General features: G+C 41.0%; 1 protein-coding gene across 6 annotated transcripts in view; it reads right to left on the bottom strand.

Annotated features, from left to right (window-relative positions):
• Positions 1-14,034, bottom strand: part of slc12a7b (solute carrier family 12 member 7b) — a 99,968-nt gene that overhangs the window by 12,209 nt on the left and 73,725 nt on the right. For 4 of the 6 annotated variants that reach the window (XM_039789655.1, XM_039789657.1, XM_039789658.1 and 1 more), the window contains exons 11-22: positions 12,715-12,772; positions 11,271-11,445; positions 11,057-11,175; positions 10,791-10,889; positions 9,893-10,012; positions 8,695-8,799; positions 7,330-7,498; positions 6,008-6,203; positions 4,408-4,577; positions 4,084-4,215; positions 2,464-2,571; positions 1,486-1,602 (exon numbers count right to left, since the gene is read on the bottom strand). In XM_039789655.1, the coding sequence (XP_039645589.1) occupies positions 1,486-1,602; positions 2,464-2,571; positions 4,084-4,215; positions 4,408-4,577; positions 6,008-6,203; positions 7,330-7,498; positions 8,695-8,799; positions 9,893-10,012; positions 10,791-10,889; positions 11,057-11,175; positions 11,271-11,445; positions 12,715-12,772 (1,568 nt within the window). The remainder of the gene's footprint in view (positions 1-1,485; positions 1,603-2,463; positions 2,572-4,083; positions 4,216-4,407; positions 4,578-6,007; positions 6,204-7,329; positions 7,499-8,694; positions 8,800-9,892; positions 10,013-10,790; positions 10,890-11,056; positions 11,176-11,270; positions 11,446-12,714; positions 12,773-14,034) is intronic. The other 2 variants (XM_039789659.1, XM_039789660.1) reach the window with 1 other exon arrangement.

The following is a 14,034-nucleotide window of genomic DNA, read 5'->3' as shown; positions in this document are numbered from 1 at the left end:
GAATACCAGCAGGGGGGAGACTCCTTAAACCTGCATTCTATCGTAAGGGAGACTTTAAACCGTTTATCTGTACCAGCAGGGGATTAAACCTGCTTCTTCAGCAGGATTTAACGCTTATGTACAGAGTTAATGAGGGTATGACTATCGCGGGGGTTAACATCATCTGTACCAGCAGGGGGAGACACGTGCGGTGGCAAAAGGAGTTCGGTTCTGTAGAAGTCTATGAGAAAGTGACCCACTTCTCTCTTGATTTATTACCTCAGTAAACATTTTAATAATGAGTTTATGGTCTTAATCGCTAGTTTTAAGTCTTCTGCAACACAGAATGATGTTCAGTTTTTGAATTATGGTCTTGTTGATTTTAAAATCAACGATAAAACAGGGGGTGTTTTAGGGTGTGGCTATGATGTGATAACCAGTTTGCGGCCTGTCAATCATGACAGAGGTTTAGCAAAGCTTATCCATGGCACGTGAACTTTAAGCGAAGCTAAATCTTACCTCGAATTATGTAGGCTAGCTTTCAGCAGCAGTTGTGTAATGTAACGTAGAGTGTAAGAAGTGTTGCCAACCCTCAGCTAACGTCACAGTCAGATAGCACCCAACAGTCTACGGCTCCTCCCTCACTCCTCCCTCTCGTCTAAAATCGTCACATCCCAACCAGGATGGCTGCGCCCGTAACGGCAAACTCGACGACTCATAGCAGATCTCCACAAACCAACGGGTGACGTCACACATGCTCTGTCCATTTATATTAACAGTCTATGGTCATACCTTAGCACCATCGCTAATGTTAGCAATTCATTGCTTTTAAACAAAGAAACAGCAATTATGTAAATAAAAAATTGACAATTATGTAATCATTGTTACAGGCCTACTTGAGACAATTCTGTCCACTCCTTCCTCTCATGTGGGGATGTGGTGGGATTATGGAGGTGATGGGAGGTCAGGCTGCAGTTTCAAGGTGCAATGGGCTGGTGTTCACAAAGCAGCTCTTAGTGACTACACAGTAAGTAGGACTGCTGTCGAGCCAGTCTGAACTTGTGGTTTTTTAATTGTCAGATGTACAAGATGGATGCTATCTGTACTCATGGAATAGTTTGGAGGACGAAATCAAATTGAGTAAAAATGTCATAAAGTGTAAAATTAAAATACAAATACATTTTTAACCATAGCAGGACTCCTACTCCTCCATCCTTCCTTTACCCTCTGTGGGTTAATTATACTGTATACATCACAGTCTGATGCCCACACCAGAGTGTGTGATCTACTTTATGTATGACTGACCACTTGCACATCTATTTTTGACATGTGCTAAATATGGTCGTACAAGTTTATATTCTTAGTCCAGATTTTAAACCATGATGATGAGAAAAGTCATTAAAACTGTCAAAGGCCAAGCAAAAACTGTAGCCAGAGATCCAGCTTTGTGAAGACAGCTTTGGGTGTCTAACAGGGAGGGACAGTGGGGTTGACAACATTGGCTACCTCGTCCTCGTGAATGTCCTCCACCGTTGAGGACTGCGTGCTGAGGTTCGTGCTCGGGGCAGCGCCCTGGTTCTTCCTCCGGATTGAGCTACGCGATTCGTCAGTGATACTCTGAATCTGAGCGGCGTGGCGTGGCCCAGACAGGCAATGGCAGATGAACAAGGAGAGGAGCCAATTGTCATGTAACGTAGCGGTAGGCCAGATTTACTAAAATACTGTTTGGATTTAACTGTGTTATTTATAGAAAGAAAGAGCTCGTTTTACACACTGTATAATCGGACCTATATGATATTAAAGCTACTTACAGTAGATGTTTATGCTGTTAACACTAACCCTAAGCCTAATTTATGGTTCTGCGTTAAACCTACATCGTAGGTACCCGTACATACGGACCCTACGGCGTCATTGTAGCAGTTGTAGCAGAACGCAACAACTGTGATTGGATCCGCTCGGCCGTGGCTTGGTAGCGTTGCATTTCCTTTTACTCATATGCAGGTTGTCCTTCTCAGTAAACAACATGAAATCAAGGAGAGGGTTAACTTTTCCTGCTACAAATTTCCGACCGTGGTACCGACTATGCCTCCAAAGTTGGTATGCGTTTCGAGGCTAATCCCTATCACTCTTTCACTCGCTCTACCACACATTCCCCACGCATACACACATGCCGGCTCTGCTATTCCCGCTAGATACGCTAGAACGACGCAGACGCCAGCGCGTAAGTATAAACCTCAGGCCACTTACGTAGGCTACGGTGTAAACTCTGCGCAGAACCATAAAAATCAAGCTTAACAGGGAGCAAATTGCAAACAGCACTCAGTAACAATCAATGCCATCTTCTTGAAGATGTTTATGAGCTAATCGTATTAGTATCTAAGACACACAATAAAAATCCTGCAATCGCTTGTGTTGAATTAGAATGAAACTACGGAGACAAAGTGACTGTGAGTGCCGGGTTGTGTTCAGGTAGAGCAACATTACCTCTCTCTCCCTCTCGGTCCTGGAAAGTTGCATCTGTTTCAGCATCTGAGACCTCTGCTCCATCACCAGTGTCTTCTCATAGGTGAAGGCTGAGATGTCGTTATCATGCTGCACAGGAGAGGACAGAAAGTTGTCAATACAATTTGGAGCAACAGCAAACTTCCTGGTGCAAAAACTCTGCTGATGCTGAACAGTTCTCCAATGTCAACGCCAACTCCTCACAAGAGCTTGTTACTGTTGTTTTCTCTTTCAGGTTTCTCTTACTGTTTGGTATCCAAACTAAAGAATAAAGTCACAGGTCTGGAATTAATAACATCTATTTACTGATCCTTGGTACAGGGTTGTCTTACAGTACTTCTAGATTGTATCCAAATCATAGATTTCTTGCAAACAAAGAGATGACAACATAAATAATAACTGTAAAAGAAATATTGTTAATTTATACAATACATGGACATATAACAATCATGGATGGAACTTCCCGGCCCTTTAAGAGTACAAAATAGGTGATGTTTAACTGGTTCTGGCAGTGTTCAGTGCTATGTGACACACTCAGGTCCTCTCGTACTGAAACTGACAAATTACCTACTTCATGCTACAGTTCATGTAGTCTGATCAACGGAATTACATTTCCAGGATAATTGACTAAAATTGGGCGTGTGAGCCACGCACCGCAAATTTGTATGTTGCAACAAGGAAGGCCTGCTTGGTTCTTCCGGTGAATGATTTAACTATGTATCCAGCTAATGTAAATAGCTCACGGTAGGGGTGGGAATCATCAGAGGTCTCACGATACGAAATCATCCCGATACATATGTCACGATACAATATTATTGCGATTTTAACATATTGCAATATTCTGCGATATATTGCAATGTATTACCTTTTTTCCCAATTTCAAATGATGTCCCCAAAAGGAAACTTTGTCAACATCTGTTTTATCTAAAAAGATACATTTCTCTGTTTGTTCATCTCACTTCAATTGTATTGCTGCAAAATGGGATTGTCGTCAAGCAGACAAACTGACCAACACATATATAATAATAGATTGATACTTGCCGTCTGTGTATTGATACAGTATTGCCACGGAAAATATCGCGATACTATGCTGTATCAATTTTTTCCCCCACCCCTAGCTCACGGTACTGTATTGTGTCAACAGTTAACTTCATTTAATATTGTATGTGGCAATTTTGCGGGTGCAAATGTTCCACCAAAACAAGTTCCTTCTATTTTGCAGCGCCGCCGTCGCTGTGTCCGGAGCTTAGCGCTGCCCAAGACCATTCTGAGTGATTTAAAGAAATGCAAACAACCCAGAGCGTTTTTTTCTCCTATTCCAGAAAGTATGTGTGGTGTAGCCAGACCTTACTCTACAGCGCTGTGGAGATAGGTCTGGCAATGCAACATTAGAGTTCACGCTACAGTTATGTAGCATGAAGTCAGAGTAGCATATTGGCAAACTGAATGCAGCTGATAGAGAAACACCTTCTTGATATAGATTTGTGTCATAACATATAAAGCCACTGTATTAGAGGACTATGAGCCTGATTCCAATGTAGGGATGCATCATTACCATTACAGGATCTAATGCAGAGCTAATTTTATCAAACAAAGTCTCACCATCTCCACCACTTCCACTTCTGCATCCAGTCGCAGGTGGTAAAGGAACACCTGGAGATCTTTCTTCATTTGGATGCTGTTGTCATCCATCTGGGCCACGGTGAAGATACGCATCTTACACTTCCTCCACACCTGGAGGACGGAAAGACAGAAAACAAGACCGTCAGTCAGTCAGTTGTAGATGGAGAATTCTAGGATAGACAGATAGATAGGTGAGTTTGAAAGGAGAATTCTGGGCATGGACATGAAAACAGGAATGAAAAATGTGTAAAAAGTATTTGTAGGGGTTAAATCTCAGATAAACACAACCTAAGACACACCAACCTTGTGCTGTCGCAGCAGGAAGGGCAGCAGCATCAGCATGCCTCCATCGTGAACCACCCACCACACGTCGATGGTGCCCTCCGCTAAGCGCTCTTGGTTGGTGGGGAAACTGTCCACATTCTTGGCCACAAGCAAGGCATGATGGGTTGCTGTGGTCTCTCGCACCGTCTCTGGATGAATAGAAGGGGAGAGAGAGAGACAGAGAGAGAGAGAGAGAGAGAGAGAGAAAGAGAGAGAGAAAATTGAAAAGAGAGGAACGTGTCTGTACACTACACATTGCCACCAGGACATCGGAACAGAATTGCATTTCTTATGTATTTTTCCCAAATATGAAGACTTAAGAAACAAATATTTCCCAAAATATTAAAACTGGGAACCCGGATAGCTCAGTTGGTAGTGCGCGCCCATATATAGAGGTTTACTCCTCGATGCAGTGGTCGCGGGTTCGACCTGAGGCCCTTTGCTGCATGTCATTCTCCCTCTCTCTCCCCTTTCATGTCTTCAGCTGTCCTATATAAATAAAATGCCCCAAAAAAATAAATCAAAGAAATTTGAAAAATGCATACCAGGCTTCACTACCTCATTGATGACAAACAAGCTTCCTTTTTTATTAGGGGAAGTTAAAAGCATGGCATGGGTAGCAGCTAAATATGTCTTCTCCTACCACAATATAAGGCAAAATTATTAGAGAATTGTATATATTGGTGATGGTGCAATGAATATGACACATACCTTGGTGTGGGAGATCTGGGTTCAATTCCCATTGTGATACATCAACCAATGTGTCCCTGAGCAAGACACTTAACCCATAGTTGCTCCAGAGGCGTGCGACCTCTGATATATAGCACATATACATGAATTTTTTCTCTTTTTTTATATTATTGAGTGTGTCTATCAGAGACATGGCCTATCAATCAGTAGTCTATATCAGCGACAGTTTATTTACGGGATTGCTCAGGTGCCACCGGAGGTTCTGCTGGATGTCCCTCATTTTAGGCCTGATGTCCCTCACCTTCTGCTTCCTTTGTGTTGGAATTCTAAACTCTGGTGGATTTGTGAGGACTATAGTTAACTGCTCCTCAGATCTCTGCAGGGTAAATCCAGACAGCTAGCTAGACTATCTGTCCAATCTGAGTTTTCTGTTGCAAAACTAAAACTACTTTTGAACGTACACACGTTCCACCAAAACAAGTAACTTCCTGAGGCTATTTTGCAGAGGCACCTTTGATCCGCCCAAGACGATTGTGATTGGTTTAAAGAAATGCCAATAAACCAGATCACATTTTTCTCCCATCCCATAATGCTGTGTGGACTAGCCAGACCTTCCTCCGCAGCGCTGTGGAGGAAGGTCTGGCAAAGCAAAACTAATCAATCAGTATGTGTGGTCTATGAGACATGATGTTATTGCCATCTCAATAGAAAGATTGCATACGCAGCTGTGAAAATATGCAATATTAAGCTGTATTATCATTACTTTCTATGCATTTAAAAAAAAAATCAATTCAGATGTCATTTTCTGTAATTACAATATTCGTCTGATTATGCATTTCTATACCTACATATGTACTTCAATTTATTTGGAGTGTCTACCGCTCTGTACCTATAAAGTTCTTCCACGACTGCTGGTCATTGGACTGCCTCCAGTTCCCAGGCCAGGCCATTAGGACTGTGTTGTGCTTCATGCCTCCCAGCCCCGCAGACTGGATGAGGTGGGAGACACCATCTCTGAGGTTCGAAGACACCACGACATGGCAGAAACCCTTTGTTCGCTCTGCTGACATGGCAGACTTGATGTTCTGGACAGAGAAAGACAAAATGACAAACAAACATGAAGTATGAAGGACATAGAAATTGATAATTGATTGATGGATAGAATAAACTTTATTGTCCCTGAGGGGAAATTTATCTTGGACACAGTGGTAAAATGTGTTGTGAAGCAACATATTTTAGCACTGTGGCCAAGATAAATTTCCCCTGGAAAAAACATTCTTATGTCAACATAAAAACCTAAACATAAGATCAACAAAGCGTCTTAGGACATAAAGGAAGGACACATATGACTGTACAAACAATACGACATCTTAATAAGTGACTGTAATAATTAAAGTGCAAAGTGCAAAAAGTGCTGGTGTATTTATTGCACTTTGCTTCTGTTGTGCTAAGATTCACTGTTGGAGATCAGCAGCTACAGCATACATTATTGATACAGCACTGACTGATTGAGAAAAACACGTATTAAAAAAAAAATAAGATGCCAAGGCTACTCAATGGCAAAATATTCCCTGTTTAATTACGACCACTAACTCCAAATTAAACTTCCACACTCTCATTAGTATCCTTCCATGACAATTCACAATGGTGGGTCTCAACAATGATCATATTACAGCCGTTTGTGTAATGTGGAATTCAGCTTCTGCACGATTGCTTTTGCAGAAAGAGTAATCCACTGATTAAAAATGCCTCTGAGGACACAGTCAAATCAGGTTGCAAAAAGAGAAAAGAATCACACGACCTACTATATTTGGCCAGTAGATGGCAGAGTTCATCTGCAGTTCGGGTGTAAAAATGTTTCCTAATTCTGTAAATCCTGACACAACAGATTTGCTTGTGTGGCTCATTTGCAACACTGCCGAAAAAGAAATATACCATTCTGTTGATTTGACTGTAATGCTTAGCAAAGGATGGACAGATAATAAATGAAGTAGGATAAAACACAATTAGTGTTTTATCAGCAACTGTGAAACCTGAAATCCCATTTTTGGTAGAACAGAGTTGTATGTGGAGTGCACAGTTGTGGGCAAAGGCAACATCAACATAAATGATAATATCCTTGTGCCTGCATTTGCATTTCGCATGTGTGCTTGTGCACTAAAATACGCTGCACGCATACGCTGCATGCTGGTGTATGCTTTTCCAATATACCTGCTCAGCCTTCTTGGCCTCGGCATCTCTGGTGAGATAGGTTCCCTCTAAAACATTCCCTGCTATCGTGAGGCCTTTCCCCGCCTTCAGCTGAGTGGTGAGGGACAGCAGGCGGGGGTGTTTGACTCCTTGATCTGAGTCAACATTCAGGAGCACCAGCAACTGAGGCCTGGATAAAATAAGAGAAAAAGGAGGGGGCAGGTGGTGAGGGACAGGAGCGATTGCTCGATCCTTACATCTCAGAAGGTTCATGAACAGCAACACATATTTTTTTTATGTGAACAAATCAAAACAAATGTACTACTTTGTCGTCACACATTTTCAATGCCTGTCATAATTTAATACAACTACCTTGTAAAGTAACACCACTGTAAAAAATAAAAGCCCATTATTTCTTTAGAGAAGGTGTGGCAACATTATTACAGTAGTAATGGTTCTCACCCAGCTATGCAGGGAGACCTTAATTGGAGTTGAATAGCAGTGGTGGAATGTAACTAAGTACATTTACTCCAGTAATGTACTTAAGTACAAATGTTGAGGTACTTTTAATGCAACTACTTCTACTTCGCTACATTTCAGAGAGAAATATTGTACTTTTTACTCCACTACATTCATCTGTTACAGCTTTAGTTACTAGTTACTTTACACATTAAGATTACTGCACACTAACCACATGTAGTTTATAAAATCTGATGTTTGATTCTAAAGTAAACTAGCCGACAATATAACGGCCTACAAGTCCAGCTGAGATGATGAGACCATTAAACACACAACTGGTTGGATCCTTTACACACACTACAATGGGAGGAGAGTTCTGCATCCAGTAATTTTTTTTTTCCTGAGGATACTCACATTAACACTAACATTTTCAATGCAGGACTTATAATTGTAACACCATATTTTTACAGTGTGGAATTAGTACTTTTACTCTAGTAAAAATATCTGTTGAATAGGGACCTTACAATGCTCCAATACATACAAATAGAAGAGGGGCAGAAAAAAGTTGCCTTCAATGAGAACCATCTGTACAACATCCAGTATCCACACTGAATATGCCAAGAGAGTAAATTACAGTTTGGTTTTTGGACAGGCAGTCTACAAGGTCAGCCGGTGCGGGCCTCTGTACAGTATAAAGGCTCATCAACCTCTTATGTAAGATTAGGTAGAGGACCAAGAGATTAATCAAAGTCACCCTCCGGGTCTATTCCTGTCTCTCTTTTGTCCACCGCAACAGTGACAGGTGGCACTATGTCAACACACACACACACACACACACACACACACACACACACACACACACACACACACACACACACACACACACACACACACACACACACACACACACAGACAGACAGACAGTACCTCCAGTTCTTAGTGTGTGGTGGAGCCTCCTCAAGGCGAATGAGGGCATAACGTGCAGCATTGAGAGACAGGCCCCGGATGCCATCTCCCCACTCCTTCTCTGCCCTAAAGCCAACAAATGATTGACCATGAATTATCAACATCACCAATAAGCAAAAAAGATGAGAACACACAGTATGATAAAAAACTAAAGCCAGCGTGCGATTTCTTACAAAGTCTGACAATGTTTTCGCACCGGTGTGGTTTAAATGTGTTTTTGCTGGTTAAGTCTAGTTCCTTTAGATCTGTGAGAACAGTTTGTGTTTCAACATATATCAGGACAAAAAGCATCTTCCTACAAGTACCTTTCTAGCCGGCCTTAATCTCACTGCTACATTTTCAGCTTTCAACGTCTTATTCTGAAGGAACACACTGTCCTCACTGGCTGAGAAAAACTGTACAACACATAGCTCATTTTAGAATCAGGTGAAGGATCCTAAAATGTATGCTCGCTTATGAAGGGAATTTACCCGCGACAGTAGCCATAAATGTCAAGATGTCTGATCACATAGTACCTTAAAGGATTTTATATTCTATATATAATGTATCAGTTTGATACATTTACCTTTATTCCACTTTGATTCCGTTTATTTTCTGTAAGCACAGTCTAACTTCTGTCATATATGAACTTTCCTTGTAAAGGATTTAGTGCACGCCTAGTCTCGACGACATTTCATTTACGGGATTGTTCTGGTGCCGCCGGAAGATCCGCTGGATGTCCCTCTTTACAGCCGGGTGACTGTCCCCTTCCTCTTCCTTTGTGTTGGCGTTCTAACCTCCGGTGGATTTGTGAGGACTATGGTTAACTGCTCCTCAGATCTCTGCAGGGTAAATCCAGACAGCTAGCTAGACTATCTGTCCAATCGGAGTTTTCTATTGCACGACTAAAACAACTTTTGAACGTACACATGTTCCACCAAAACAAGGTCCATCCCGAGGCTATTTTGCAGAGGCACCGTTATTGCGCTGCTTAGCGCCGCCCAAGACTGTTGTGATTGGTTTAAAGAAATGCCAATAAACCAGAGCACGTTTTTCTCCCATCCCGGAATGCTGTGTGGACTAGCCAGGCCTTCCTCCACAGTGCTGTGGAGGAAGGCCTGGCAATGCGAGACTACTGAACTGACTAGAAAGAAATGACTGCAAACTAAATAAATCTTACCCTCTGTATTCAATGTATTTGTAGATGCACGTAGCGATCGCCATGGCCACAATAGCATAATACCAGGAACAGATGAACATGAGAGCAAGACACAAGCTCATTCCCAGGAAGGACAGAGCCCTGTAGGAGAAAACACACACTTTACAATTCCAGTCTATTAACTATATACCCAGCCATTTACAGAACTGTTTCAGTTTTTTTTGCATATTCATGGGAATGTCCTAATGAAAGAAACCAGTTCAGATTGGACAGCTAGTGCTGCTCTGTATTGTGCTCAACCTTTTTCGTGGAACTGATCTCAGTAAAGGCTATCATCACACAAACCACACTAAAGATGTGGGTCAGTGGTTGTGTTTATGTGTGATTATTGGCATGTGTCTTAAAATCTTCATAAGGAAAGCCGCAGTCATCTCGACAGTAGGTCCCTGACAGGTTAAATAAGCCTGACAAATTGGTAAAACTGCAGTGTTTTAAGACCCTCAGATGAACGTTTAGAGACTTTCAACATCCCCTTCTTTCACTGTAAGTAAGTAAAGTGTGAACTGCAGAGAATTCTTTTGATGAGACCTAAATGCCTGATTTGTGTGTTTGCTGCTGCATTACTACCTTAATCTGAGCAAATTTTGATCTTGCACTGATACTCTGGCAGCCCTCCACCTGTGTGTTGCTTTTTTTCTTTTTATTTCTTCTCTTTTTTCAGTTTCTGATTTGACTAGGTAATTGTGTGACTGTTATGAGAAAATTTAACTAATAAAGTATATATAAAAAAAAATATATATATATATATATATATATATATATATTTTTTTTAATATATTTTATATATTTTATATATATATATATATATATATATAAATATATATATATATATATATAGACTGAATAATTCATCACCCACCAGTGGTAGTATTTAAAGCGTGGTCTCCAGTTCGGCGTCCGTAGCAGGGTCTGAACTGCACAGGCCAGGTTGACAAACAAGTAGCACATGAGGAAAAACCTGTGGAAGAAAGAAAAATACTACTCACTTGTTATCTAAATCTCCACTTTATGACTGACCTTAAGTGGCTTTAAGGAGTCAAATACTTGAGGGATCATGGACTTTATCTGGTGATCCGATTTTATGGAAAGAGAGCACGTAATATTACTACGCAAACAGATACTGACATGGAGAGAATGGGAGCCACGGCGTCCAGGGAAGCGATGAGGATACCGATCTCACAGATCCCACCAGTCAACAGCAGAGCCCAGGTAGGTTCTCCATTAGCTTTCCCATGACCAAACACCTAACACACACAGTCAAGTATGAAAGTTAGAAGCTAAGCAGGTGAGGATGAAGACTGCTTTGACTGTATTTGTGTTGACTGTGTGTGTATCTAACCTGCAGGAAAGGCACGATGCCATCTCGTGCGATGGCCTGCAGCAGGCGCGGGGCGCCAGTCAAACTCTGTAGCCCCGCGCCACAACAGGAGAAGAACGAGCCAATCACAATAACCCAGGGTGAGGGCCATGATAGTGTGCCTATAACAAGGTTCCCTTTCACTGCGTCACCAAATCTGCAATGCAAAAACAATCATATACATTTATTTCACCATATGCTTTTAATAATATCGCATAGATAGAAGACAGACAGACAGACAGACAGACAGACAGACAGACAGACAGGCAGACAGAAAGACAGGCAGGGAGGCAGGCAGGCAGACTGACAGATTTTTTCACAGTCGGTTTCATGCACATGGCAATATACACGGGCATCATGTAGCATGTTAACAGAATTTCAAATAGTTCATTTTAATTAACTTCATAGTTCTGTCATTGGGCGGTTGGATTTATTTACTAACTTCAAAGATTTGCGGCTGGACAAAACCGTTTTGGAACAATGCAGGGATAAGTTGCAGCGGCCAGAACCGGCTTGGAGGTATATAGGTATATGGTCCAGCGGCACAGAGAGTGACTGAAGAGAGCGAGCGTTGTTAAAACAAGGCAGTGAATCAGAGAAATAAAATTCCTCTACTAGTAACGCAGCTGTAGCAAACATCTCACTATCACTAACGCTATCAACATTCATATTTAGACGCAACAGATGATATCCAGCTACAAAAAAGCCTGAAAGAAGATTCGACTGTGAGGCTGGCAGATGAATCAGGCTCTTTCAACCAAAGCATCGTATATTTGACTATTCGAATAACAAACACCAAATTTGAGCCTCTTGTGAGCCTCAGAGGGTAATACTAAAAGAGAAGAGGGGGAACAAAACCCGGTTACACTTTACTTGGAGGTATCTACATAAGAGTGACATGACACTGTCATGAACGTGTCATAAGCGTTATAAACGAGTCATAAACGTTTATGACATAACGCTTCTTTTAGTAAGTGTCATTCGGTTTTTGTCATGACAAGCTATGGTTAGGGTTCATGTGTCATAACAGTGTCATGCGTCGTGACAGTGTCATGTCACTCTTATGTAGATACTTTCAAGTAAAGGGTTATCCAAAACCCTTAATAATACAAAATGTGTACTCTCAAGGACTCTGATGAAGATGTAACCTTACATTGAAACGTTAGTCACTGTTATGCACCTTAAGAAATAAAACTATTAAGTAAGAAGACATCTGTGTTGCACCGGCAATTTTTTGTTATTTTATACTGTTTTGTCCTGCCTTGGTTGCACCAGATTGTTGTGGTCTGCAGAAGCGCAGAGAACTCTCCTTTTTTAACAAAATGTGTACTGTTTTTCCTTCAATTCCTTTTATAAAAACGTCTTTTATAAAAACATGTCCATGTGTATGGTATTTTACAGTATGTGCTCTTTGTTGACATCTTACTTGTCTCGTAGCAGAACTCCCTCAATGCAGCCACCGAATAGAATCACACAGGTGACGTCTGGAGAGCACTGTTCAGGAGGGTAAAGTGAATCCTTGGACAAAGTCTTCTCCTTTCCATGTTGCTGTAAAGCACACACTACCCACATCTAACTGGTGGTCCCTGCCCTGTTGTATCGGGCCTTTGGCAGGCTTGGATTATTGCTCCATTCCTGCCAACAACCTATACACCTAGCAACTGTGGCAACTGAAAGATCATCTTCCATCCATATTTGGCAACGTTCGTTGTGATTTAGAAGCTATATACTAGGCCAGAGATATTCAACAGGGGGTCCGGGACCCCTAGGTGGTCCTCAGAGTTACTGCAGGGGGGGCCACTAAATTATTATTTTTTTAAAGTCTTTTCTAAATTTAAAAGGTCTTAACATGTCTTAACGTGATGTTAAGTCTTATTGGCCCATAGGTAAGGTAGTCACTAAGGTAGCCATCCACAGATACAGTTCATCCTAAGGATTCACTGTGCCATATGTATGTTTAACATTAAAATATTATTCATAAAATCATGCCAACAATTATATGTATAAAGGCTTTAGGCCGCCCTACACGTTATTGTAGGCCCAGTTTAATATGCAACTTAATTTTATACAATATATGTAGTAGGGGGTCCCTGTTGCATCTGTCTTAGTTAAGGGGTCCTTGGCTTAAAAAAACGTTGAAGACCCCTGTACTAGGCACCTGAAGGCCCAGCTGATTAAGCTCAAACATCTTGTCACATGGCTAGAACTAGCCATGTGACAAGATGTTCTGGTATCAGTGGCACAAAAAGGTTTAACCCTTGTGTTGTCTTCCTCACCATGTCCTCACAGTTCAAAATAGAAAAATCAATACTTTTTGTTGACGCTTTTTTTCAATGTTTTTGTTGCTTACACCAGTATATAAGCCACTAACACCAACCTATTACCACTAGTTTTACACTTATTTTTTGGGAATTCATGGTCAATAAACCTCATATGAAATAACCTTAAATGAAATTATACCTGATTTTTTAGTTAAAAAAGCAGATATTATGAATTATTTGACTCATATTAGAGCGTTGATAATCAGACACTTGTGTATGTCAAAGTTTAGTTTCAGGATACTGTTTTGAAACCATTTCAAATTTTTTTGCTTTAAACATTAAACATGCTATGAAATTGAATAAAACACTCAATATTCATTCATGAAAATAGTGATCATGAATTGTACTTGTACTGAAGGGGACATTGTAGGGAACTATCCATGTTATTTTTGGGGTAATTTGGTTAAAAAGAAACCCATATTTCT

The sequence above is a fragment of the Perca fluviatilis genome, chromosome 22 (assembly GCF_010015445.1).
Source record: "Perca fluviatilis chromosome 22, GENO_Pfluv_1.0, whole genome shotgun sequence".
Lineage (NCBI taxonomy): Eukaryota > Metazoa > Chordata > Actinopteri > Perciformes > Percidae > Perca > Perca fluviatilis.
This window is presented reverse-complemented; position numbering and strand designations above follow the sequence as displayed.